The sequence below is a fragment of the Mus caroli genome, chromosome 13 (genome assembly GCF_900094665.2).
Source record: "Mus caroli chromosome 13, CAROLI_EIJ_v1.1, whole genome shotgun sequence".
Taxonomy (NCBI): domain Eukaryota; kingdom Metazoa; phylum Chordata; class Mammalia; order Rodentia; family Muridae; genus Mus; species Mus caroli.
Genome location: NC_034582.1, coordinates 16,233,788 through 16,261,771, shown reverse-complemented (window position 1 = coordinate 16,261,771; position 27,984 = coordinate 16,233,788). Strand labels below are relative to the sequence as shown.

General features: G+C 41.9%; 1 protein-coding gene across 2 annotated transcripts in view; it reads right to left on the bottom strand.

Annotated features, from left to right (window-relative positions):
* Positions 1-782: 782 nt before the first annotated feature.
* Aoah (acyloxyacyl hydrolase) overlaps positions 783-27,984 on the bottom strand; it is a 202,897-nt gene continuing 175,695 nt past the window's right edge. For both annotated transcript variants that reach the window (XM_021180609.2, XM_029468428.1), the window contains exons 16-21: positions 24,494-24,666; positions 21,901-21,959; positions 21,592-21,651; positions 19,284-19,380; positions 11,109-11,185; positions 783-1,831 (exon numbers count right to left, since the gene is read on the bottom strand). In XM_021180609.2, coding sequence (XP_021036268.1) covers positions 1,703-1,831; positions 11,109-11,185; positions 19,284-19,380; positions 21,592-21,651; positions 21,901-21,959; positions 24,494-24,666 — 595 coding nt within the window. In that variant the 3' untranslated portion in view covers positions 783-1,702. The remainder of the gene's footprint in view (positions 1,832-11,108; positions 11,186-19,283; positions 19,381-21,591; positions 21,652-21,900; positions 21,960-24,493; positions 24,667-27,984) is intronic.

The window sequence follows — 27,984 nt, the reverse complement described above, 5'->3', positions numbered from 1 at the left end:
CAGTGCCTCTGGTGGATCTGCCTCAGGGCACATGCTCAGGTTGTGCTCAACCGAGAATGGTGCTGTGAGGGAAATGAATGGTGTAACATTTTTAAAGTTATTGCTCCCTCCCCCATCAAAACTTACATAAGTCTTGGCAAACAACCCATGAAAGGAACTCAAGCTTCTAGGATGACTGAAAATTCCCAGTGTACCTTCCAAGGCCCCAGGAGAGACCTTCAAAATGTGTCCACATGCATTTTGAAGCTTGTGAAAGCATGGTGTTTCCAACATAATGTTTTCAGCTTATGAGTTACAGTCCATTGTCATGGGAAGCCATGGCAAAGGCAGCAGTGCTTATTGGCTTGCTTCTCTTGGCTTGCTTAGTCTGCTTTTTTTATGCAACACAGGACCACCAGGGGTAGTAACACCAAGTCTGGGCTCGGCTTGTCCATTATAATTGGTAATCAACCACATCAATCACTAATCAAGAAATGTCCTATAGAACTGTCCACAGGTGATTCTTATGGAGACAATACCTCAGCTGAGGTTCTCTCTTCCCAGATAACTCCAGTTAGTGGTAAGTGGACAAAGGTTAACCAGCACATGGGCCATGGATGAGGAACAAGATATGAGATGAATGGAACTGGAGGCTAGTTGGTGATGTTGGCTTCCAGGCCTCAGGTGTGCCTGGTGAGTAGATTTGGTTTCTAATGGTACCTAGTATTTCATTGCCAGAAATACATTCAATGATAAAGCATGAATCGTGAACTCTTGATGACACAATTATGCCCACACCAACCTTAGAACTTTGTCTTTATTGAGGCAAATATTGGGGTGCAGACGGTTTATTTTGGAAGCAGGACAAGAGAATCAGGGCTGTAAGGGGTGGGGGTGGGACAGCATTGCTATAAGAATGTGTTCAGGTCATTGCTGTAAGTTAAGGGGGCTGATGTAAGAAGTCCACCGAATGCCAGTAACTGAGGAGACCTGTGCATGATTTCACTTGTCCCCACTTGCCACTGTGGGACCGACTGTCTCATACCTGTGGGCTACACCAAGCACAGGGGTACCTCTGGGCATACAAAGATTGAACCCTAAATCTGTGGCATGCTCAGAAAAGGTTGAGGAAAGGGAGACACAGAAAAGAAAGTGATTGCTAGACTTTCCTTTACAAGGAACTTGAATGTCCTCAGACCCTGGTATCCTTGCAAGTCCTGGAGTCAATTGCCCACAGAGATGGAGAGAAGATTCTAGTACAGATTGAAGTTCATATAAGCACAGGAACTCTGATCAGGATCCTTGTATAAAATGGTATATAGTATTTGTATATAACCTACACACGCCTATGTACTTTAAATCATCTCTAGATTATTAATTGTGAAGTAAGTTATTTACTACTATAACAAATACCCAAGATAATCAGCTTAAAGGTATAGGGGATTTTTGGGATAGCATCTGAAATGTAAATGAAGAAAATACCTAATAAAAAATTGGAAAAGGTGTTTCAGAGTTGAGCAGAGGAGACTTGCTGTGGGAAGCAAAGGACAATGCCATTAATGGACATTGCCATTAAGGTCTGTCCCCAACTGAGAGGAAAGTGGTCTGCAGAGAGGCCGCTGAAGAAGGTCTTCTGGGCCTGTTGCACAGCAGCCCCTGAAATGAGCAGGTGGGAGGGTTTATCCATCTTTCTCTCCCCCAGTGATGCTCCTTCCCCAGAGACTCAGTGTCCTCCTTGGTCTCCAAACACCTCTTCAATCTGAGAGTTGAATGGATTCTCCTTTCCCAAGACATGAGGCCACTGGAGCTGTATCTTTTCCCAGACACGATTTGCTTGCAGAAGTGAAGCCACCTGCAAGAGAGCCAGAGGGAAAAGACACTTCATGGCAAGGGACCGACCAGTAGGCCTGGGATGCAGCTCAGTTGGCAGAGGGCTTACCTAGCAGAGAGAAGTGCAAGCTTTACTCCAAGTGCCACATGACAGATCACTGAGGCACACGCCTAATCCCACCTCTCTAGATGTAGAACCAGGAGGATCAGAAGCTCAAGTTCTCCCTTGGGCTACATGATACGTTTTCAGGCAGCCTTGTATACATGAGACCTTGTCAGACAACAACACAACACGAAACTCACTATCCCAATTCAGTAATTCTTTATTTCTTAAACTTTTTATCATATCGATGCTAATCTTATCTGGGAGAAACAATTTAAAAGAGGAAGAATTTCCTTTGCTTATGGACTGCAGATACATCATGGAGCAAGAGTATGGTAGAGGGAAGCTGTTCACCTCATGGCAAACAGGAAGCAAAGAAGAGACCGAATGAGGCCAGGGACATGATGATTTTATAACTACCTACTGTCAGGGACTCCATTGCTTCAGCCAGGTTCCAAAGTTTACTGCTCCTCTCACAATCATGCCATCAACTGGGGAGCCTAGAATTTAACACTAGAGTCTGGGGGACATTTCCTGGTCAAAGCTCAGCATTTTCCATCGTAGGAAGACCTGAGGACCGTTCCTGAGTTCCCTGCTTTCATCTCTGTGTATCCAATCCCTTCCCCTGAGGTGGGTGGGGCCTATCACCTTGTCCTAATCATTACAGTGGCATGTTAGTGATTGTGCTTCATAAAACAGAACTTGGTCTTGCTTGTCTGATGCTATAAGCAGTGAGCTGATGCTAACCCCCAGCTAAAGTCCAGCAAGAAGCCGGGTGCTCAGTCCTATTCCAAATCTGTCGACTCAGGTAAGTGTGATGTTGTTTTCTCCGGTTTTGTCTCTGGATGATCCCAGAGCCTGGGTAATACACCTTGATTGTAGTTTGTGGCATCCTAAGGGCAGGGCCAGGTCAGGCTATGACTATCAAAAACTTCAAAGTAACATGTCTATCATTTTAAGTTCCTAGATTTGTGACTTAGAAACATAATAAGCACATGTTCCCCCAAACCCACTCCTGTACTCCAGGAGACAGCTAACAATTCCGTCTGGTGGTCTAAGGCCTGGGTGCTAATGAATAGAGGAAGTCTTCCCTGGAGGAGCTCCTGGTTAGACCAGGAGCCAGACAAGTGAAGTGACCTCACACCTGGAGGGCTAGGAGGGAGAAGCACAAGCCAATAGGGATGAAATACCAACTCTGCATAGAAGGAAAAGGAAAGGCCCTCTCGGGAGAAGCTGAACTTTTAAGGGTAGGTTCAGGGTGTTTCTTGGGGAAGCTGTGCACTGGGCAGAGACTAAGGTGTATGCAGATGACCCATAGCACATGGGAAGGGAAGGAAAATGATGTGGTCTGGGAACTACAGGCACCCAGAAGATGAGGGTGGACAGGGAGACTATTAGGGCTTGGATTCTGAAAAGATCCTGGCTGTGCATCGCTTGGCTGGATTCCAAGCAGGGTGAGTATGGTCTCTTATGCCAAATGCCGCTTTCTTGGCTTTTGTAGCTTTATGCTGGATTTGCTTTGTCCCCAGTGGTAGCAGGAGCTAGTCTTGGTTGTCCAGTTCCCTGCTATCCCCTGTGCATTGGATGAGGAGGCTTTTCCTAGGCAGATGATGCAAGAAAGGTCTGGCTGGCTGTTGGACCAAATGACTATCTCAACAGCAGTGTGGAAAATAAGAGAAGTGATTGCTGAGGGCCTGAGAGGGGAGCACACTGTGGGATGGGAGGGACACTGCCCTCATGGCAGTTCACCATGCCACTTGACAGTGCTGTGTCACATTGGGTAGCTTTTTGGCACTCTGGGGCCAAATTACACCATAAATAGGAGAGAGTCAATGATCAAAGCTCTCTCTGGGTCTAAACTGTGTGTAATATTTTAGTGATTGTTAGAAAAAAAAAAAAAAAACCAAAGCCGACTGAGTCATTGCATTAATCAGCCGTAGAGGTTTTGTGAAGTGCCAGAGCCTTCTGATGTGGAGCTAAAATGTTTCCATCCAATCAGACTTTTACTTTCAGCTATTGAGGTTCACACTCAATATCACCTTGTACATGACAAATAAACACTGGACCACGTGCTCACCCCAGCCATGCATCCAAGCAAGCATGTGATCACGTTGTTTCCTATTGATGTTTCAGTAAGCATACATACTGGGGTTTCTCATGAAATTTTATACACACATTTCATTACACCTCACATGTTGATCCCATCCTTCTCCCTTCCCTCCTCCTGGTCCCTTCTCCCTGAAAAGATACCCTTCTGCATGTGAATAAGAATATATGAGGTCTGTCTCCCTTTTTCCTTTCCATATCCTTTTTTGTCTTCCCCCACCCCAATTAGGTGCTATCTTTCTCCATATAGCCCCTTTTCTATTTTCAGCATATACATATATTTAAATCTAAATTATGCAAGTGGGAGGAAATGTGATATTTCTCCTCGTGTGTATCACACATATTTTCCTTAACACGATGGCCGACAATCACCCCACTTTTCTATGAATGTAATTTCATTCTTCTTTTTGGTTGAACAAAACCCCATTGAGGACAGTAACATTTCTTCATCTGTTCTTGTGTGGCATCTAGGTCACCTCCATATATTGACCACTGTGAACAAGGCTACAGTAAACATGAGTGTGCAAGTCTCTGTCGTGTGCTGACTTAGAATCCTTCAGGTGTTCTCCAAGAATTGTACAGCTGAATCAGGTTCCATGAGGAACCTTCATATTGATTTCCTCACTGGCTATATTAACTTATGCCCCCATAAGTATGCAATCTTGATAATATCCATCCAACATATTACATAAAGCATATACATAAACTGTATGCACACAGCACACACATCACCTGTCCATACAGCACACATCTACTGACATGTCACACACTTTCTTCTTTGTACTTAATAGCAGGAGCAGGGCTCAGGATGGCCAGCAGGATTGGCTGCAACACTCATGAAAGACTCAGACTGTCACTGAGGACAGGGGCCTGGTCTTCTGGCTTCTTTTCCTGACACTCCTCAATAAGGGGTGTTGCTTCCAGGTCTGTGGAAACCTACTGGTGTGGTTTTATTTTATTTTATTTTTTTAACTTTCAACCTGACACATTTAAATGATCTTTTTAATGATTATGGGGAAACAAGGCCTTTGTGGGTATTTATTTTCTTGACATTAATAAGAGAAGAGATAGGGGTGGAGGAAGGAAGAGGAACTTGAAAAGGAATGAGCGCAGATTTGAGCTTGTGGTGACTGGTTTGAAAGCAACTAATTGGCTGTCACTCTAAGAGGGATTAATGTATTTATGAGTATGCACTGCTGAAATACTGTGTCTACAATGAGATTGGCATGCCAATATGCTAGGGAATTCTGAGGAAATTACCTACTACATTCATTCATTCATTTGTTCATTTGGCTCTCTTTGCTGAGTACCCTCTGCATGCATCTCCGTCTGTTACCACTCCCATGATGCGCCACCACACAGGGAGCCACATAGGCATCTTTCACTTCCTTTATTCCAAGCCAGCTGTTTCTTAAGCATGCTGTGAGTCTTTGCCTCTATTCATAGTTTAAAATATGAAGCTAGTATCTTGTCATTCTAGGGCAAAAAAAATCTAACAAACAGAAAAATAGAATAAAAATTATTTGTAATTAGAATGGAGGAATCTTTTCCTAACATTGGGTATTGGTCTTTTTAGATTACACAGACACACACACACACACACACACACACTCACATGCACACACTACATGCATACAAAGGTATATTCATCTATATAGTATTTTAAAATACATTTTTCCTAAAGTGTAATGCATAGCCTATAATGTTAATCTTTCTGTGGATAGTCCCAAGAATATGCAGAGGCCCAGAGTTGTGGCATTGTCCATATAATTACTTGTCTTTCCATTATCGTCACATTTCCATGTTGGACTGTTTTCATAAATGTAGATTTATGTCACTGTCTTTACCCAATGCACACACTGTACTCCATAAGGGTGCATTTATTTTACAGATCAAACTTTATTACAAATTCTCCTAGTATTTGAGAGATTCTCTTTCTGAGAATATCCACATCCCAGTGCAGGAGAGTACATAGGCTCTTGGCTCACTCACTGATACACTGAACATAGTCACAGAACTAAATCATGTCCAATGGAAGGTGAGGGAGTGGAAGATCACCTGGGATCTCTGGATTAAGTCTATGCTTTTTCTTGGATAAACTGTTTAGAGTTCTCTTCCTTGCTTAGATGTTGCAGTTACTTTTCTTGCTTTTGTAACAAAGTAACTGTAAAAAGTTTGGGCTACAAGGCTTCCAATTGGCCCTTGTTTCAGAAGATTTCAGTCCATCATAGCAAGGAAGGATCGTAACTGCTGGGGCCATTTCATCTGTGCCAGTGGGGGTTGGGGCACAATGTGTTCTCATCATGTTGGGTCAAATCCCGGGTCAAACCAGGAAACAGAGCACTCAAGTCCAGAACCAGAGACAGATGTAGCCTTCAAAGTGACCTACTCCTAAGTGACTTATTTTCACCAGCTAGGGACAGTCTAAAAGGTTTCACAGCCTCCTCAAGCAGCAGTACCACCCAAGGATAAACCCTTCCCGCATGTGAGCTGAGGAAGGCACTTATTATTCAAGTCACAACAGATGCACATAAACACCGGCAATCTAGAGCACAGTGAAGCCATAAGTGGTTTACGAATTCAAGTTGGCTTCCTGTAGTAGAACATGATGTTTGATTTAATTATTTGATGATCTGGAATTCTGCCAAGGGTCCTATTGGTCTGTGGTCACTGCTGGGAATTTGAGAGGACTGGGAAAAATTGACATCAACCCCAGGAGAGATTGGCATTGGGTTTTCCCAAGGACATCTCATGGATACAGAACTCACTTTGCTTTATTCTATGCCTGCTCAGTTTGACGTTAAACACAGAAAACACCTTTAGCTTAATGGTTCACAAGGAAACCTTACTTTCCCCTTTTTAATCCTCCCAGAAGAAACTTTTCAAAGTGAGTTTTCTCTTTTACCAAGATTTAGATGAGTCATTCTCAAGCTTCCTAACTCTGTAACCCTTTAGTTCCTCAAGTGGTGATGACCCTCAATGATAAAGTTATTTCTGTTGATACTTCATAGCTATAATTTTACTACTGTTATGAATTGTAAGGTAAATATTTATGTTTTCTGATGGTCTTAGGCAACCTGTCTTAGGCAACCTCTATAAAATGGTTGTTGGACCTCAAGGGGTGGTGACCTACAGGATGAGAAACACTGATTTAGACAGTGAGCATTAGATTTCACAGAGCAACATGCATATGAGGTTGCCATTTTCTTTTATAATAGCAACACCTTATACATTTGTTAGGGAGGACAAGGCTTTAGGTAGGACAGAGATTCTAAAAGTGTGTCTTTCAACGTAAGTTTCTATCACCCAGTATGTTTTCTGTAAGGACACATTCTCTGAGCTTACACATGAACAACCCACAGGATGAACCAAGGAGAGAACAGAAGACACACAGTATTATATCTTCCCATTTAGCCCCAGAAAATCTTGATTCGTGTTATACCTGAGAACCACTGCTTCACACTACTTCATTCAGTTGTGCACACTCACTGAATGTGTAGCTATAGGAGGCCAGTAGTGTAGCTTTGATCAGATTTTATTATCAGCTCAGCAAATGAGCCTATTTCAGCCACGAGATTTTGAATAAAGTAGAAGAATGGAAGACCTCACAAAACCCTAATGTTTTCTTGGCAATGATGGCGTTATGAGCAGAAAGGACACCACTTTCACTGACTTCTTACCTCTGTGCTATTGCAAGCCTTGACTGTACAGAGGCCAGTCATCCGCCAAAGGGCATGACTGCATGTAGATGGCTGTTTGTGTAGATGGCTCCTACTCCAAAGGTAAAGCGTGTCTGAAGGGATTTTCCTGCTCTGACAGGCTCCTGTCTACTGTCATTCAGAGGCCCGAATGTTGGTTAAACCATGATATCCCCAGATCCACTGAAAATCCTTTGTTCTTCCTTAAAGTTCTCTTAGAAGAATCTACAAAGCAGGAGGGTTTATCCCTCTATTGTCTCATGTGAGTTTTCAGTGGAGTGTCTCTTTTAGTTTTTACGCACAAGGCCTGATCCCATGGGCTGAGGAGGGCAGTGGAAGGGAGGAGGTGAATGGCTAGCTAACCTAGAACTTGCAAATTCCTCTGCCTTCAGATGACAAACTTTAGACAGAGCTATGCTTCATGGGCCAACTGGATTGCTGTTGACAGGAAAACTTCCCCAGGAGGTGCTCTATGCCCCCCAAGCCCACCCCAAGCAAATGCATCTGTTCACCTCCCAAAGTTGAGTAAGAAATACCAGGAAGACAGAATACCAGCAGGGACTGGAGAATCCTCCCACCCTTCCTTTCTATGACCTACTTTTGTTGGTTTTGTTTGTTTGTTTGTTTTTTGTTTTTGTTTTTTAGTGAAATAACCATAGAGGTAAATACTAAGCCAAAAATACCTGTCTGTAATATTTTAAAAAGAGCAAATACAATTCAGAGCTTGACTATATAAATTCATTGAAAACTTAAAATGGCTTGATGCCTGTGAAGTTGAACTGCTGCTAAATTTAACATAGACTTTATCAGACCAAAGCTGAAAATCTGCCTGGGTTGTATTTTCTCTGAAGTGCTCAGAACTCTGTAGAGAAGCCAGTGGCCAAGAGTCCTCTGCTGGAGGAGGCCATTGCTCTCTTCTTCAACCTCCTCACCTGCCCCCAAACAGTCTCTTGGACCTGGCCATGTGTGGACAGAACTGATTTAAAATCTGCAAACTGAAAACATGGCAGCTATATAAAATATTGTTAAACACTTCCATTTAAGAAGGAACTTAAGTTCACAGATCCAGCCTTTTTGTGGTGAATGGATAATGGTTGTTAGTGTAAAACACTGGGCTAGATACATGGTGGTTGCTGATTTGCCAAAAGGACCAGTCTGAGGTGGTGACTGCTTGGGAAGTAGGTTCATTGGCCCAGGTTATTCTCCTTTCTGGCCCCAGTCTCTGCACAGTTGCCATGTGGGGTCTCCTTAAGCTTTCCCAGAGAGTTTGTCTCATGAGCTTACAAAGTTGAGGCAAATGGAGACCTGGAGGCTGCTCAGCTCTTTAAATACACCCATTGGCTCTGTGTTGTATGTCTCCAGCAGTGGGCATAATCAGAGTTGAAGAGAAATGAAGGGCTTGATTTATAGAAATTTCTTTGCTTGGAATGAAATAGTTTCAATTTTTTCTCAGTTGGGTAGAGACAATTTATTTATCTCCAGACACAGACAACTGTGTTTGTGTGTCCTGCTAATGTGTTCATGGGCCTTGTACTTCTTTAACATGGTCACTCTGCAGACAGTCGAATGTTGCCTCTGAGTTTGTAAAGGAGGCTTTGAGTAATTGCCAGGATGGGGTGGAGGAGGTTATTTTGCAGGGTGAAATGTGTGAGGCTTCCAAGGCCGGAAGCATGAAAGATGTTGACACGTGGCTGAGGAGGACCCAGGAGAAACTAGGTCTGGTGAATGCTTGTGGCTCTTCCAATGTGTTCTGATTCCTGTCATCTGAATATGGGCCCAGCTTCTGAACAGGCTCCCAATTTGATAGATATTAAACCCTAAAACTATTTTAAGAGTCAAGCAGAGACAGGTTGATATTTGATATAGCAAATGAGTATGGCCTGAAGGATGAAGGAAAGCTGTCTTTGAGCTTTGAGCATCTTCTTTGAGTGTGGCTTTAGGTGCCACCATAGCTGACCTCCTTTTCATATCTTTATCCTTGGTAGAGTCAGAACTCTGTTGTGCCAAAGAAATCCTACTTTAGTGAGGGTATCCTATATGACTTTGGTTCTAACTAGGTGGGGATTGAAGCAGGAAGGATCATTTGATCCCAGAAGCCTGAGGATACAGTGAGTTCTCATCTCGAAGAAGAAGAAGAAGAAGATATACCTTTTCAGTGGAGCCAGATCTCAATAACTTGTTTATAGTCAATAATTCTCTGAGCTACTCATCCATTTGATCCACAAAATTTAAATATTCTGAGTGCATTAGTATTTTTAAAAAATTGGTTGTTTTGGACCGTGAAGTGGATATTTAATCTTCTTCAAGTTTACGATGAGTTGAGGTCTTCACTGCTGTTCATCCACTAGGCAGCACTGCCCTCTCCTTTATTCTTTCCTTTTGAGGTAATTCTTCACCATGCTCGTGAACAGTTGCTGAGCCCAGGGCTGGGTCAGATTCTTAAGGGCATGTTGGCTCTTCCTATACTTATCCGGGGGGGGGGGGGCCCTTGTCATTGCCATAGCACACTGGCCAAAGCTGGGTCAGAATGCCTGTGGTGACAGAGGACTGCCTGAAGCAAATGGCCAACCCTCCCTGTGAGGAACCAGCTTTCAGGATTTTCAAATGGCACAAGAACTCCCCCATGCTTTCTTCTCTTTTTAAAATAGAAATGTCACAAGGTGTCAAGTATATGGGACAGATAAAAGTGGAGCTTCTATGGCTGAAGGCAGGATAATAGGAGGGGAGTGGGACATGTGTTACTGAGCTCCAGCCCTGAGTTCCTGTGTGTTGTACAGAAGCCAGAGCGTGGCCACTTGGAATCATTGGTCTTTGTTGGAATCTGAGAGGAGGAAAGGCTCTTACTGCAGACACTTGCAAAAGGCATTGTTCTCTCACAGTGTTCTTTTTAGAGACATCCATACTGTTTTCTACACACCTCACTTTCAGGAATCCTTGCAATTATTATTATTTTAAATATAATATATACTTTATTATTTTTTGAAAAATTTATACATGTATGTGATGTATTTTGATCATATCTTGCAATCATCAATTTTTCTAGGTATTGACTTTTTTAATGGAAGGCATGGGTGATGGCTCATTTCTAATTGGCCACTAGAGAACCCAGAGGTTTTGCAGGTCTCTTGGGACAGTTTCTCAGGACTGCCCTGCACATAGTCTATCAACTGTAGAAACCATATAAAAAATCTTGGTAAAATTTCTTTTATCTTATTTTACTTTCTAATTTTCACATTATTTTATTGAATTTCTATGTTACTTATATGTGTATACTATCTAAAAATCCTTCTGGGAATAAAATAGGACCAAAAAATAAAAACCATACAAATGCATACATATATTTTAGAAAACCAAGCAGATAGACTCAGTGACCACTCTGTGGTAATACTTACCTCATTGGGGTGGAATCCATCCACAGGTTCAATAAGCTGCCATGGCTGTCCACCTCTTTTCTGCCAGTCCTCTATTACTGAAAGGCACATAATTGGAGGATTATTGGTGAGTGTCATTATACCAAGGACAAGGAGAACATGTGACTTCATCAGTATCCCCTGCTTTTTTTTCTTTAATTCTCATGTATGTGTGTTTTGCCTGCATGCATGTCTATGTACTTGGTGACAATGGAGACTAGAAGAGGGCATAAGATCTGTGGGTTACAAATGGTAGTGAGCTACTCTGTGGGTGCTGAAAATAGAACCCTTCTGGAAGAGCAGCCAGTGCTCTTAACCACTGAGCCATCTCTCTAGCATCCCCAGGCTTTGTTTTATTTCATCCTGGCTTCCTCTGAGCTTTGCCTTGGGCTGGGAGCTTTCAGAACAGTAATGATCTACCCATTGCATGATTTTTTTCTAAGTCAGAAAGGGTGTGTGTGAAACGTGCTGGGTGAATGAGGCTTGCACAGCAGGGATGACAGGGGAAATCAAGTGAGCGCTAAAATGAGCAACAACAATTTAGGTCCATCTGATCTTTTCCTCATCTGGTGGCACAGGTCTTTTTCAGATGCGAGGATGACATTTTGCTAACATCTCCTTTCACATGCTGCCATTTGCAGACACTGCCTACGTGTGTCAAGCAATCACCTCGAACAATCACACAGCGTGTCAGAAATATAATTGCATAAAATTATCTCAACTTTGCATTTAGAGAGAGCATGGCTACAGAGAAAATATTATGAGCCCCAAAGTGAGGAAAAGTAATAAAACTGTCCGTCAACAGGGATAAGACACTGTGCATGTCAGTTCCTCCAAGGCAGCTGTGCAATTAATTCTATGTTGTAATATCACAAAGCCAGTAAACCTTCCTCATGGAAATTGCAGTCCCTAGAGAGCTTTCAGACAGAACCATCTCCTGGCGGGACATCTCACCTTCCTAGTGTTCATAGAAGCCAGCTATGTAGCTATGATTCCAATTGTTCTTTACACGCTTTTCTCTAAGTCTCCCCAACCTCAAGGCCAAAGGACTATGCCATTCTCGTCTCCTTAACCCAGGGAAGAATTGAGACACTGTCTGGTGAACTCACAGGCATGAGACTGAATCAATCCTCTGTCATTTTTGTCATTACTGCAGAGATGTCGTCCCCTCTTATTGTTCAACCCTTGTCCCCGAGGTGGCAAATAATGTTCTCCTTGTCAGAGTTCAGGGGTGGAAATGTCATGCTGATGGTCCCCTAGCAGTGTGATGCTACCTGGCTCTTTCTTTTTTTCTATGTTTTGAGGTGGCCTTCGCACTTGCTAGATTTCCAAGAATGGCCTTGAACTCCTGATCCTCCCATCCCTATATCCCAAGTACTAGCCTGTTTCCCACAGGCCTAGGCTCCGCCGAATCTTTTATAGTGTGTTTATAGTGTGTTCCTGGGTTTCCCTGGTAGTTGATAGAAGAAGTTGCATTCGCATTTCTTGTAAGACTCAAAATGAGCCGGCCACTATGCTGTTGTGACATGATGTATTGCCCATATAGAAACCCAAATCAATTTCTACTGCTACAGAAGGGCTCCTTTTTGAGGAATCGTATGGATTTGTCCTTTCAATGGATAGCTAAGAGCTGCACTGATAAGCAAGCCATACTCACTTTTATGAAGAAGGGGGCTCAGTTGATTCTTTTAAACCAAATTGCACCCCTCAACCATTTGTTTCCTGCCTTTGGAGTAGCCCCAGAAAGCTGGCCTGCCTCTGTTTCCACTTGCCTGTTGTGTGGGCACAACCTTGGAATCAGGTTTTCTGTTTTAGGTTCAATTCCTCTGCTCTAAATTCCCCCTTTGTATGTCATGCTGAGGCTCCTGTGGGCTCCAGGCCACCCTTCCTGACCTCAGGGCTGCGTCTGTCTGCTCAGGGATGCTTCTAGCTCATTTCCCACTGCCTGCTCATCCGCTGTGCAATCTACCCGTGCTTATCTCACCCGCTCCACTTTCCTCTTGTCCAGGAGGGGATGAGCCAGTTTTATTCCCTTTTCTGGGACTTGCTTTTCAATTTTCGAGCATTATATTAATTGTCTATCAAACCCACTTCTGGCCTGAACATCTAACAAGTTACTTGCAATGAAAGAGCCAGGAATTTGGGGAGTTTCTGTAAATGCAGAGCTGAGGTCGCCCCTTAGGACCTTTGGGTGCTCTTTATACTTCCATGGTATCCATCTCCTTTCTTCTGGAAATCCTACAGAGGTCTCTAACACAAAGATTGACAAAGATGGGGTGGGGCAGGGATTCCACCTAGTACAGACTTGAGCCTTAGTCCTTGAGACCTCATAAGTGACATTGCTTCCACTCCCTTGTGTACTTTTGCTCCACTCATGTCCCTGAAGCTGTCTCCATTTTTAGATCCAGGTCACTTTCTGCTGTGTAGATATTCATGGAAGAAAGAATAAAGATAATCTCCAACAGGATGTTGGATGGACTGATGTTGGGGGTCATTCTCAAGTTCATACACTGAGAGCCTAACTCTCCTGAGCAGATGGTGACAAGCCTTTGCTAGCTAGCTAGGCCATGAAGTGCAGCCCTCATAGATGGAATTAGTGACCTCATAAAGGGATCCCAGGGATCTGTTGCCACATGATAGTTCAAAAATCTAGTGGAGGGCTCTCACCAGAACCCAACTGTGTAAGCACTGTGATCTTGGATTTATATCTTTTAGGACTGAATAAACAAAACTGTTGTTTATGGGCCAGTCTGGCTATGGTACTTTAATATAGTAGCTCAGGAACACTAAGAGATGTTCAGAAATTCAAAGGTAGTGTTCATAAGACCAGGCTAGTAACTGAGCACAACCAAGACCTCAGATGCAGCCGGCAAGAAACTTGTAAGAGGTGAATGAGGAAAGTCGTGAGTCAGAGGCCTTTTGTATGGAATAGATGCATCGTGAGCTGTGGACTTGACCCAGATCCCTCAGGCTCATCTTGTGTGCTGGGGTACGAAGCCTCACACAGGACTTTTTGACTCTCCATATTTGCAGAGAAAGTTGGCAAGTTCAGCTAAGATGGTTCCTTCTCCTACTCCTATGTATAACTGATATGTACTAACAAAAACATTTGACACAAGAATGAAACTAGAACTAAAACTAACAAGAATAGATTTCATGCAGTTTGTAAACTAGCTCTGAAAGTAAAGTCAACAGTCAGACCCTTAATATTAACAGTCAGGTCCTTAATATTTCATTTTTAGTAAGTGTTATTAATGAGTACTTTATGTGTAATAAATCATGCATGCTTCAAGTAAAAACAAAACAAAACTTGTACCTTTAGTGGCCAAAAGAAAAATTGATGAAGGAATTGCCATGATTGGGAGGCCAGGTAATTTTACAATGGAAGACAAATGTGAGTTTGTTAAATAAATGGTTTAAGCCAACATGGGGTTCCTGTGTTAAAGAGGCCAGCTTCTCTTACGTAGAGTTTCTTCTAATGTGCTTTAATCTTGGCACTAACGTTTAAAATTGTTCTAAGTGTTTCCATTTTGATTTGAATTTTATGTGTACCAGTAACTGCCAAACTTTAGCAGGCAGAGGCAGCCCTGCAGTCAGGAAGGGTCACCTGGAGCCCACAGGGCAATAGGCACAGGGAAATTTAGAGCAGTTGGAATTGAACCTTCAAAGGAGTGAGATGTTGATGGATCTTTTCACAGAACAAATAGACAAAATTCAATCATCATAATTAGTACCCCTTTTCAAAATGCACAGAGATGGCCATTCCTTCTTACTCTCTTTGGAGGATAAGCAATCCTACAGTTGTGGGAGTTATAGAAGGGGAACACAGCAGCAGAGTATATAGGAACAAGAGGAGCATACTTGCTTGCTAAGTTTTTCCAAGCAACAGAGATGTAATGTAGGCAGGAAGGGGCTGTTTTCTCCTTGTGGTGTGGTGATGAGGGCACTGGAGTCCAGGGCCCCTGTACAATGGACAGGAGCTTTAGCATCAAGTTGTTACCCCAGACAAGAACTTCTCCTTATCACCATACTCAAGCAGTTCTACACGAAATCAATAGTAATATATTCCTCCCTGTGGGGAAGCTTCCCCGTTCTTCCAAATTCTGTTTCAATTCTGTATTATAGTAGATGACCATGGCAAAGACCAGACTTCAGACTAACTGGTTTGCCATATGAAATAATAGTCAATATTAAAGGAACATGACACCGAGTTACCAATTACACAGTCAATCAATCCACAGGGGAAACATTGTTTTTCACTTAACTATCGTGTTTTCAAAGGTTCTTGTTACCACATAGAAGGAGCCACCAGACTATAAAGCTTAAGGGTAGGCAACTCCCAGGCAAGACTCTGAGGTTTTATTTGTACCTTGACTATCACTAGACAAAATGGTTCTTTGTGACAATTTCAGGATAAGACTCTACTTTTTCCGGAGAACTGCAACAGCCAACATGGCATTTATTTCTTCCTCAATTGATTTTAGAGTGGGAAGCCCATCAAACTCAATGCGGCAAATTGGTCTTTTCTGTGTGTGTGTATGTGTGTGTGTGTGTGTGTGTGTGTGTGTGTGTGTGTGTGTAGGCTAGAAATAAAGACAAGGCTTCTCATTGAACCTGGAGCTTATCAAGTTGTCTTGGCCGTCTGGCTTAAGAGTTTCAGGTGTCTGGGCAGTGGTGGGATTACAGACATATGCCACTGTATGTGGGGCCTGGGCATCTGATCTCAGGGCCCATGTTTGTGTGGCTGGCCCTTTACCAACACAGCCATCTCCCCAGTCCATCCTATTTTTGTGTTGTAAGAAATAAATTAAGCAACTTGAATGATCTTGGAGCATCTGTTGGGATTTGGTGCATGATATACTTTCTTTATCTGTAAGTCAGAGAAATTCCACTCACAGCCATCTTTTCAGGGAACCACCGAAGCAGTGGAGGAAGATTTATAGGACATGTGCTAGCTCTTTCTTTGATGAATAGTAAGCTAGGAGATATTTAAAATAGAAATCTACATTCTGATCAGCACCATGAGGTCACTGACTGCTTTTGCAGACATACAGGGGAGGAAACGAAGAGCCTAAGTTGACTACAGATGGGCTGTCTTTGAAGCCAAGGGCAGCAAGAGGTATGTTTAAGCTGTCTATGTGAAAATGGTCTTATCAGCTAAGTGGCATTTTCCTTCCACAGCTGGGGAGGTGGGGTAGAAAAGAAAAGAATGTTACACGCTCAAGTTGACATTTCTCCGTGGCAAATTTGCTATGTATGTTTAGTAAAGAGCCAATTGGAGAATGAGTCAGCAAAAAGACAAACAAAAACAAAAAGAAAAAGAAAAACAAAACAAAACAAAACAAACCACCATCACCAACACCAACACTGGACATCTGGCAGTGAGCCGTTGCCTTTCAGTGCTGGACCCAGACCGTCACAGTGGAGAGCAAATAGGTCTTGTACCTGCCTTCAAGTGACAGGGATGCTCAGCTACGAATGTTTCTGTCATAACAATGTGAAATTGTATATTTCAGTGTGATGAGAAAGGAGAGCATTCATGGTGCAGAAGACAGCTCTGAAACAGTGTGGTAATACAGACGGTTTTCATAGGACTCCACAGTGTGGATTTAATAAATGCCTCTGCTGGGTTTTTATTTCTGATGAAAGGAGACCTGGGTGATAATGAACTACACCTATACCATATCTTCCTCGGGGAACTTGGGAAAACATTTCCCTAGGTATGAATGATGTCGGTAGGTGGTTGGACTCTGAAAGAGAATCCTTATGAGGTCGACTGTGGGGGGTGCTTTACACTCAATGGTAATGGAGCCCAGTGGATGATGTCAGCTAACAGGTATCAGTCCTTGCTATTCTCCAGTCCTATGACCTGTGTCTGAACTGAGATAAGGACAAGGCTATCAATTCTGGTCTTTTCCTACAGTTGCACGTTACAAGCACTAGGGCTAGATTTCCAGGATCATATGCTGCTGTGATTTCTAGGATGGGACGTTACTCCCAGAGGTGGATCTGGAATAGATGATCCTCCTACCTACTATGATACATGCTGGGATTTCAAGTTTAAAACATCATAACTTGGCCACAAGACAAGATATTATAATAGTTCCTGAAAGGGTGATAAAAGTTCTGTCCCTTTCAGAAGTACACATGACAGGACATGGTCATTGAATGTTGTGTGAGGTGTTCATGCAGACAGGTTCCATAACATCATTCCTCTGCTTCCACTCTCTTCCTTACTATGTCCATCATTGTAATAAAATGTATTAAGTTCTTCCTTACTATATCCATCATTGTAATAAAATGTATTAAGTTGTCTTGGCCTGAGGCGTCTATACCGCCTTAGCTATTTAAGTTCCCAGATGAAGGACACACACACAACTTTCATATTTACAATAAGCCTTTTTTTGTTTGTTTTGCTTTTGTTTTTTGAGACAGGGTTTCTCTCTATAGCCTTGGCTGTCCTGGAACTCACTTTGTAGACCAGGCTGGCCTCGAACTCAGAAATCTGCCTGCCTCTGCCTCCCAAGTGCTGGGATTAAAGGCATGCGGCACCACTGCCCGGCAATAAGCCTTAAACAACATAAGATACTACCCTCAATGTTGTTAGAATCTACTTTCCTTTCTATAACCCAAGTTATTCCTTACTATGTTTCATCTGGGCTGCTCTTAACTCCAGTTGGGCAGCCCTCAAGGTCACATTCTGTTGACTCCTAACCTGTGCTGGCTTCTCCTTCTTCCTCCTGCACTCTTCTATTCCCTCCTGGTTCCCACCCATACATCTGTAAATAACCCTAATGAAGTCATTGCACCCCACCCAGACACAGAGCCATGAAAGTAAAGGGGGGGGCTATCAGAAAAATGGAAGAGTATTAATTGTGTGTGGGAGGAGGACAAGAGACAGTATCATGAGGTGAATATGACTGAAATATATCATGTGCGTGTTTGAAATGTCATAATGAAACAATTATTATGTATAATTAATATATGCTAATAAAAACATTTAAAAAGGAATCCCCTTTTGGAGGTTTGGAACCAGAGAGGTTAGAGATACCCAGCAAATTGCCTGCAGCACCAAAGATAATAAATGACAGTTGTAGAAATAACTCTGGACAATAAAAAAGTATCCCACATGGATGTTAGACGTTATTAGATTTTTAATAACTTTGATCACATTCAAGGATGGTAATGATCAAAGATCACTTGGTGGTGCATTTGTTTATACCAAGAATTCATTAATAAGTCTTTAACTCTGCATTTTAATGAGAGGCTATTTATCAAAAATGTCTCTCCCCATGAGAGAGATGTGTGTCATGTAGACAGGAGATCTAGTAAAGGCAGATCAGTCTTGTTGAAAGGATGTTCAGAGCTGAAGTATTAGAGTCTGTAATGCAAAGTGTGTCAGCTAATGTAATATTCAATAATTCATGATGGCCATCTGCCCCATTCCAGATGCCTGGGCTGGGGGAGGGGGGCTGGGAGCGAGGCACAGAGATGAGGAGTATTCCCTCTGCTGCACACACTGAAGCACTTCATTAGCATCATCTCGCTGGCAGTCAGGCAACGGGCTTTTCTCATGGAGAAAAATGGCTTAACAATGAAAATGAATCTTGGGAGGGTTACAATCAATAAGTAGGGTTTTCTTTTAGAGAGTCAAGATGTAAAGGATAAATCATCGGCTCTGGTTAGCAAGCCTGAGTTTGTATGGCTACTTGTCAGTGACTCTAAAAGAAAAAAAATTTTTTTTCCCAGAGAGTTGGGACCCAGGTTTACTTTTCAAATAGCATTTCTTTACATTTTGCCACTCCCTAAGAGGTTTCGGTTAGTTACAGGTCTAGGCCTGTTCAAGGTAGTCCAACACTCCACCAGAGGGGGCATGGCCCTACTCCTCCCTTCGGTCACCTTTAGTTTTAGCATACATACATAGAAACAAGGCATCGTTAATCTGGCAAGAACTGTTGGGTGATCCCAACAGTTGCTTCAGAGACTTTTCAGAGATGGTGAAGTGAGGAAGTGACGTTGAGTCTCAACTTGTTTTTGCCTTTGCTCAATGCTGAGAGTTATGGGTGAAGCTCCCTAGTCTGTCCAGTGTGCTTTGTAACAGCCCCCCACTGCAGCTGCTGTGCTTGCCTACTGTCAAGACAAAAACAAGCCACTTACTTTCATGGAAGGCAAAATCCAAGTAGAAAAGATCGAAGTTTGCAAATGTCTTGGTGGTTGCAATTTTTTTCAGTGTATTGGAGAGTTGTTCTGCTCTCTGGATGCAAAGGAAACAGGGAATTCCATGAAACCTCAACTTTGACTTTCATGAGACAATTCAGGCAGAAAAAGAAATCTTTCTTCCACACACCATTCCACTGTGCTATCTCTAAGCTATCAGCAGAAACAGCTCTGCACCTTACAGTGTATTCATGTGCAAATGACCAATGAACACGAAAAATGTTACTATTACTTATGAGTCAAACTAGTATAAATTAAAGTAATAAGAACCTACTTTTCCTGCATGGTTTGACAAAGATGAGGCAAATAACCTTGATATTACCAATGTCAGAGGCTGAATGAATGAAAACATTGATCGGTTTCATTATTTAGACAACAGCTTGGCAATTGTCTACATGACCAGTATGTCTTATAACAGTTTGTATATAGGAAATAGAGATAGTACAAAACATACATCTTGTTATTCATCCTGGTGAAGAGTTGGAAACAACCATGTATCTAACTACACAGAAGGATGGAATAAATCATCCCACATTCATATGCTGGACATGGTGAATAGCTGTATCATTATAATGTGTAGAAATAATTTATGAACATTGGAGTATGTAATCTCAATCTAGAGGGTAAACCGCAAGATTCTTATCTATGGAAATGATGAGACACTCATATACTGATATATGAATGATATTTTTCTCTGTGTGCATGTGTGCACACATCTGTAGGTGTAGGCCTATGTGAATGTATGTGTTTAGAGGAGAAAGGATAACCTCAGACAATATTGCTTAGGATCCAATCACCTTGGCACAAGAGGCAGAAACCTTCATTGGCCTGGATCTCCTCGTTGGGTTAGGTTGTTTGGATGGCTAGTGAACCCCAGGGGTTCTCCTGACCTCACCTTCCCAGCACTGAAATTACAGTGTGTCTCTGCTTTGGCTGTTTCTAATGGGTACCAGAGATCAAACTCAAGTCCTCATGATTACCCAGCAGACACATCACTCACTGAAGCTATTTTCCCAGCCTACAATTTTGTGTGTGTATATTATATGTGCATGTGTCTGTGTGTGAGTGTGTGTGCCAGGACCTAGTCATTGAGTCTGAGAAGAATATTTGATGTCTTGCTCTGTCACTCTGCCCTATTATCATGAGACAAGTTCTCTTACTGAACCTCGAGCTAGGCTGGCAGCCAGCCAGCCCCAGTGATCCTGTCTCTGTCTCCCATAGCACTGAAGTTATAGGTATATGTGCAGTTATGCCCAGCTTCTTATGTATGTGATGGTGATTTGAACTCAGGCTCTCAAACTTGTGCAGCAAATGCTCTTAGCTACTGAGCCATCTTCCTTGACTCAAAATTGTAGCTCAGGCCTTAAACTTGTTATCCTCTTGTGTCTGCCTCTTCAACATATCCTACCAACAGTATGTACTATCACAACTGGCTGCAGCCTGATTTTTGTTGCTGCACTCTGTAGATTTTTGTATTTTACATTTTTCAATATTGATTTTTAATTTTATTAAATAATGATTTTCAATATATATTTTTAATTTTTATCTCACTGTTTTTTATTAGCAAGTTCTCTATAATAAAATTTTATTAACAAAATATGTAGGTGGTGGGTCATGTCTGAAATCTCAGAACTTGGGAAACTGAGGCAAGAAAGAAAATTTCTGTGTGTTCAAAGCAAACCTGGGCCATATAGCCAGGCTTGTTTTAAAAACAACAACAACAACAACAGCCCACAAATGTTTCCATAATCTTTATAAAGGTAATTTACCACCTATGAATAACTATAAGATATTTTGCTTGGGAAATGGATTCTGTCAGACATGTGAGGTGATCCTATCTGAGTAACAAGTCACACATACAGGTTATCTTCCTCGGCTCCCCAGTTCACTACCTCAGGTCATATACAAGCTGTGGTGTATATGTATTACAAGCTATGGTGTATATGTATTACAAGCTGTGGTGTATATGTATTACAAGCTGTGGTGTATATGTATTTCAAGCTGTAGTGTATGTATATTACAAGCTGTGGTGTATATGTATGCACACATGAGAAATATGTGCACTTGCAAGCAGACAGCCAAAGAGGTAGGCATGGAGAGAGGGAAGAAGAACACACAAATTCTTTTGGCTTCTCTGGCTCCCCAAATGTGAGATTTTGTTATTTGCCAAGTTGGTAACCATTATGCTGTAGAAGCCCATCCCGAGGAAAAGTCTGCAGCAAACACAAAGACGGGGCAGCAGCTCTACCTCTGAAGTGAGAGTCCGGAGGGTCTTGTTGGAAGACATCCAGCCGTTACAGGGATTTAACTGAGAGACAGTAAAGAGCACACTGATTAAAGAGGCAGAGCCACAGGGAAGTGTGTGTACGCATGTGCGTGTGTGTACATGTGCATGTGCGTGTGCGTGTGTGTGCAGGTGTGTGTGTGTGTGTGTGTGTGCATGCATTTGCGTGTGTGTGTGTGTGTGCAGGTGTGTGTGTGTGTGTGTGCATGCATTTGTGTGTGTGTGTGTGTGTGTGTGTGTGTGTGTGTGTGTGTAGCAGACTCTTGGGCTTACCTGCAGGCATCTTAGAAAGGAGAAGAACTGTGCATAGGTCACATCTTTATTTAGCTGGCCTGGAAAATGGAGATCTGATGTATCATATAGAATCGAATGGCAATGCTCAGAGACATTTGTAGGTGACCCTGCCACCCTTTCTGATGGTAGCATTTATCCTGATTTGATTTGTCATTCAGCAGAGCTTTGAGGAAGGCCTGTACTTTACTTCTGTCTAAGCCCAAATTAGGAAGGGGTCCTAAGGAGTCTATGATCATGTACTTCTTAGGCTCAGAGAGGACAGGTCTGGGGTGGTAGCTTCATCTAAATCTCCAGGGAAAGGGATAGAGTCTCCTACAGCTCCAAATGAACCAGAGTGGCCTGAACAAAGCCTATCACTAGACAACACCTTCTTCTTGGTAAGGTCATGAAATTCCAAGTTTCTATGAAGCTCAGGGAGCCCAATTTAAGGGAATTGACTGAATCCTCCTTTCTGGGCTTATGAAACACTTAGGTCTAATTCTATTGTTCCCTGTTGAGGAACAGGCATTCAGAATGTCTGAAATCCTGAACCAAACCCCTTTAAATAAGGCTGGGGTAGCTCAATTACACTTGGGTGGGAAGGGGATGCCAGCAGATTTTTTTTTGTCTTTCTTGATGAGTTTCTCTATGGCTGTCTTACTGAGTCCTAGTTAGGAAATATTTATTATGGTTATTTTCTGGTTCAGGTTAAAGAAGTGCATAAGAATGAAGGGGAAGTGCCACATAGATTATTATAATTTGTATATGAAATCTACCTCATCCTATTTCTGAAATGCTTGTTCCCTACCTGTAACACTCCTAAGACAGTGTCTGGAAAATTTTGGGGGGATGCCTAAATAGAAGCTGTAGGTCACTCGAAATATATCTTTAAAGGATGTGTCTTGTTTCTAGTCTCTCTCTTTCTGTTTGTTAGCCATCAGGTAAAGAACCCCTACCCCCTCCACACACCTCCAACTGCAGAAGTACATGGGACCAAGCACCAGGGATTGAATCTTCTGCATTATGAGCACAAATAGACAATTCTTTTTTTTTTTTCTTTTTTTTTTTGGTTTTTTGAGACAGGGTTTCTCTGTATAGCCTTGGCTGTCCTGGAACTCACTTTGTAGACCAGGTTGGCCTCAAACTCAGAAATCCGCCTGCCTCTGTCTCCTGAGTGCTGGGATCAAAGGCGTGTGCAACCACGCCCGGCTCCAAATAGACAATTATTATTCTATACTATTTGACTCGAGGTATCATGTCATAGTGGTGAAAAGTCTAACACCCTGGTATCTGTCCAGAAACTGTTGAAACACTAAATAGAGGCATTGAGATACTGTCATTCTCCCAATGCTGCCCTCTCCCTTTTACAGACACACTACCCCAGATACAGTTAGTTTCCATGCTGTGACTGACATAAAATTCAGTTCCCCCACCCAGATGCTGTATCCATTTAACACTTGTCATGCTCTCAAAAATTAAAGAGGATAATAGAGCATCTCAAAGTAAACAGAAAGATGGCCGAAAACACAGCTATACTTTTCACTTGTACCTTAGGTAAGTTACACTGAAAAGTAGAATCGACTTGATCATGGAGGAGACACTCAAGCTCCCAGTGTGGTGAGGGAATGCCAGATCTAAGAGCCCTAGGCTGCTACTGCTAATAATGTCTCTCTCAAAGATCAATGTCAAATATCTTTCCCAGTTACTTTTCGCCTTCTTTCTTTGAGAAAGGGCATCTCACTGAATCCAGAGCTCACTGATTCCACAAGACTAGCTGTCAGTGAGCCACAGAGATCTTGTCTTCACTCCCTGCCTTGGAGCTGGGGCTAGATGGATCTCTCTAAAATCATCATTTTCCTTCCTTTACTCTCGTACACAGTGCCATTTTTGTCTACCGTTTTTTAAGTCCACCATAAGCACTCTCAATCATTCTTCTACTTGAGGGCCCCAGAGGCATCCAGGTCATTCTTGTCTACCTGACAGCATTATGCTTCTCCTAGGAAGAGCACAGGGGACTTCATTGCAGGTCAGGACTTAATTGTGGTTGAGCTCCTGCCCTGAACCCTTGAGCATGGAGGCATGTGCTTTTATATGGGGAGAGACTAATGGCTGCTCCTAAGTCAGGGTTGTCTTCTTTTGACCTGGGAATGCAATTTAATTCGAGGTTAGACTTTCATCAGCAGACACTTTCTCAGCACGCCTAAACTTCAATTATAAAATGCATTTTCCTTCTTAAAGTTTCTAAGAAGCCTGTTTAGCATACTACTTATCTTCCAGTTGTCTTGAAGGCAGCTCTCCTTTACTTCAATTCTTTGTGTAACTTAATACGTCTTAAGCAAGTTTTTTAGTGAGTCCTTTATAGCATAAATTTTATTACTTCAAATTTGTTCTGTATTAAATTCATATATACATATAACACATGTCATACGCATTATACATACATATCAAACACATCACACACATCTACATTCACACATTGCACATGCACACATTATATGCATGCATTGCTCATACATCACACACACACACATACTTATATCTGCACATTCATACACATAGCTAAAGAGGGAAAGAATCTGCAAATATAATATACCTAGAGGGTGGTATCGGTTGTGCAAGCTATCCCAGAGAAAAGTTCCATCTGGTAAGCCGTATAAAATAACGTGGCTGCCACTGGGCAGGTGAGAATTTAGATGAGTCAGAGTCTGCATGACGTTGGCGTACATTTGTTCAGGAGTGGTCATTTCTGGTACTGTGTCAGCTTTCCTATTGGTGGAAGAAACAGGAAGTATCTTCATTATCAGGACAGTAACATACAAAACACACTGTATGTCCTGCTATTTGTACCGTTTTGCAAACTACTTATGACTTCCTACCTTTCTGGCACATAGTCAAACTGCATTTAATAACTCCTGTGGAACCTATTAAGCTATGGAACTTGTCATATGAGACTCTGGAATGGTTTCTCTTCTTTTTTCCTTTCTTTCTTTCTTTCTTTCTTTCTTTCTTTCTTTCTTTCTTTCTTTCTTTCTTTCTTTCTTTCCTTCTCTCTCTCTCTCTCTCTTTCTTTCTTTTTTTAACATATTGCTAGTGTAAAGAGTGTTCCAGCAGCATGAGTTATGTCACCAGTTTGAGTTTGAAGAGAGAGGGAGGGAGGGAGAGGGAGAGAGAGGGAGAGAGGGAGAGAGGGAGAGACGGAGAAAGGGAGAGAGGGAGATAGATAGATAGAGATTTCTGAAGAACATGCAGAGTAGTAAGGACTAAAATTTTGCAACTTTAGACTACTAAGATTTTAGAGGGTTTTTGGAGGATTTTCTGTTTTGGAGCATAAGCTCATATACCCTGACTCATGGCTACTGGAGAGGGTCTGGTATTACTTAAGACTTATTTGGAGCTTTGAGACCTAACATTTGCTTTTTAAAAATTGCACACAGACCAGCATAGGAGGCAGAGGATCACGGAGGGATGGTGTTATTTTATGTGTATACACTCTGTTACCCTTTATTCTCAGTTTTTGTACTAAATTTGGGCATTCACTATTTTTCTGATAGACTACAATCCTTCGCTTATTCTTGCAGCAAAATTTACCAAAAATGATATTTCATAATCATTATGGTTCTCTATTTGATAGTAGTTGTTCTATGTAGAACATATTAAAAACACAGAAATTTCAAATAATTTAATTATGTATCTTAAGGCTTTGGGAAAAGAAAATAAGCTAAACCTGAATGTAGTAGATGGACAGAAATAATTAGATTATGGCAGAAATAAATAAGCTACAAACAAACAAAGCTACAAAGAATCACTGAAACAGATTTGGTTCTTTGACAAAATTACCCTTAGACAAACTATCAGAAACAAAGGAAGAGGAGATCCAAATTAATAAAATAGAAATGGAGTTATTACAACAGATACCAATGAAGACCAGAAAATCATGAGGCTATACCTTGAAGATTGTATTTTACTAAACTAAAAATATCTAAAAGAAGGGGATGTATCCCTAGATACATACAACCTATCAAAGTTAAACCAAAATGATACAAATCAATTAAAGAGATCTATAACCAATAATATTATAGCAGCGGCAGGAAGTTACCCGACAAAGAAAAGCCCAACATCCTTCAGAAAGATCACACATCAACACTTCTCAAATTCCTCTATAGAATAGTAAAGGAAGAAACTTGCAAGCTCTTTTATGAATCCACTACACTCTAGCTAAGGCCTCCCACAAAAGGAAGAAAAATCACAGGCCAATCTCCATGACTGACACAGATGGGAATATTCTCAACAAAATACTTGAAAACCAAATTCAAGAACACATAAAAAAAAATGCGATCACCATGACCAAGTTGGCTTCATTTCAGAGATGCAGAAATGGCTTGACATAGGCAAATCAATAAATATAATAATTACATAATTTAACTTGGCCTAAGGAATTAAATAATTTTAAATGAAATGGGCAATAGCTATTTTTTAAAGTGCCCAACATTCTCAGCTACCAGAGCAATGTAAATTCTAAACTAAAGTTCTATTTCATCCCAGCTATAGAAAGCTACAATCAAGGACAAAAATGCCAATAGATGCTGGTAAAGATGTAAGCGAGAAGCAGATGTTCCCTTTCCATGGGACTTTAAATAGGTATGGCCACTGTGGAAAACTTATATGGAAACATCTTGAAAAATTAAATATAGCACTACCATATGAACCAACTAAACCATTCCTGAGCATATACCCAAAGAACTCTGTATCCTACCATAGCCACATTTGTACGTTTTTGTCTATTGATGCTCTTTTCATAATAGCAAGGAACAGAATCACCCTAAATGTCCATCAGCTAAGGAATGAAAACATGTACTTCATATACACAATGGGATTTTACTGACCATCCAAAGTTTCTGCTGCTGCAGGTAACACACATTTGCTCTCTTTCAGGAGTGTTTCTACTTTTGTGTCACATTAAAGAGTTTCAAGGACAGGGATGGGTAAGTTCCAGGTAAATGAAAGAGCTCCATAGTGGAAATGCTTTGCCTTTCTTCCTGAATTTCTGATCCTAAAAGTTGTCTTCCAGTTATGACCTTCAACCACTTACAAGTACTTACTGAATAGCCACATGTGTTAGAGAACCGAGGGACGTGTGGCTTCATTATTTCAAGAAGAGCTAGCAACCTCATAAAAAACAATAACCAAACCAAACCAACAACAAAAAACCTTGAAGGTGTAAACAAAGAGACAAACCAAATTCCTGAAACTTACTCCAGGAGAGACCTGTTATGCAACCCTCTGGCTTGGGGTTTGGATGGAAGCCCTTTGTCCATTCTGGGCTATCTACTCCACTTTGATCTTCTGCCATTTGTTTTTATTTTTCTAACCCCTCCACAGGACATCACAAAGAGGGTACTGCAGGGACATCCCACACAGCCAACTCTGTTACTCCATCCAAATGCTTGCTGCTTCTCTGCCCAGATAGATCCTGGCCCCGGGGAGGTCGGCACAGGCCTCTAGCTGATGTGTCCTTTGGCTCTTTGGGAAAAGGAAAGCAGGAATGGGTTGGAGGGACCACTGGTAAACACACATTAGTTAGTGAGTCTAACTTCTGGAGGGAGAGCTAGCTCCTCTGCAGGCACTCTGTCTAGTTGTAACCTGTTTGCTGTCTGTACCCAGGGGAACCTGGTGTAGGGACTGAGGAGATGTTACCTGGCCAGACCAGTGTTGTTCTCTTTTGCAGTGAAGGCTGGAAGCCATATCTGCTTCTCTGTTGTGAGCTCCCTGAAGTCAGGGGCTCAGGCTTTCGCCATTGGATTCCATAGCCTGACCTAGTACTTGGCTCACTGGTGGTGATCAACATGTGCTTTAAGAAAACGAAAGAATCATAGACTGTAAGGAAGACCAGAGTGAGCCAGGGAAAGAAGATGAATTTAGTTTGATCCTCCAGCTTCTTCCTTTGCTACTAAATGGCAATAGAACAAATTCCTTTACTTTGTGAGCCTCTGCTTCCTCATCTGTAACAAGCAGACAGCCATATTTGCCTTTTTGGGTTGCTATAGAGATGAAAGGAAACAGAGAGGAACATATCTTGCACCAGGC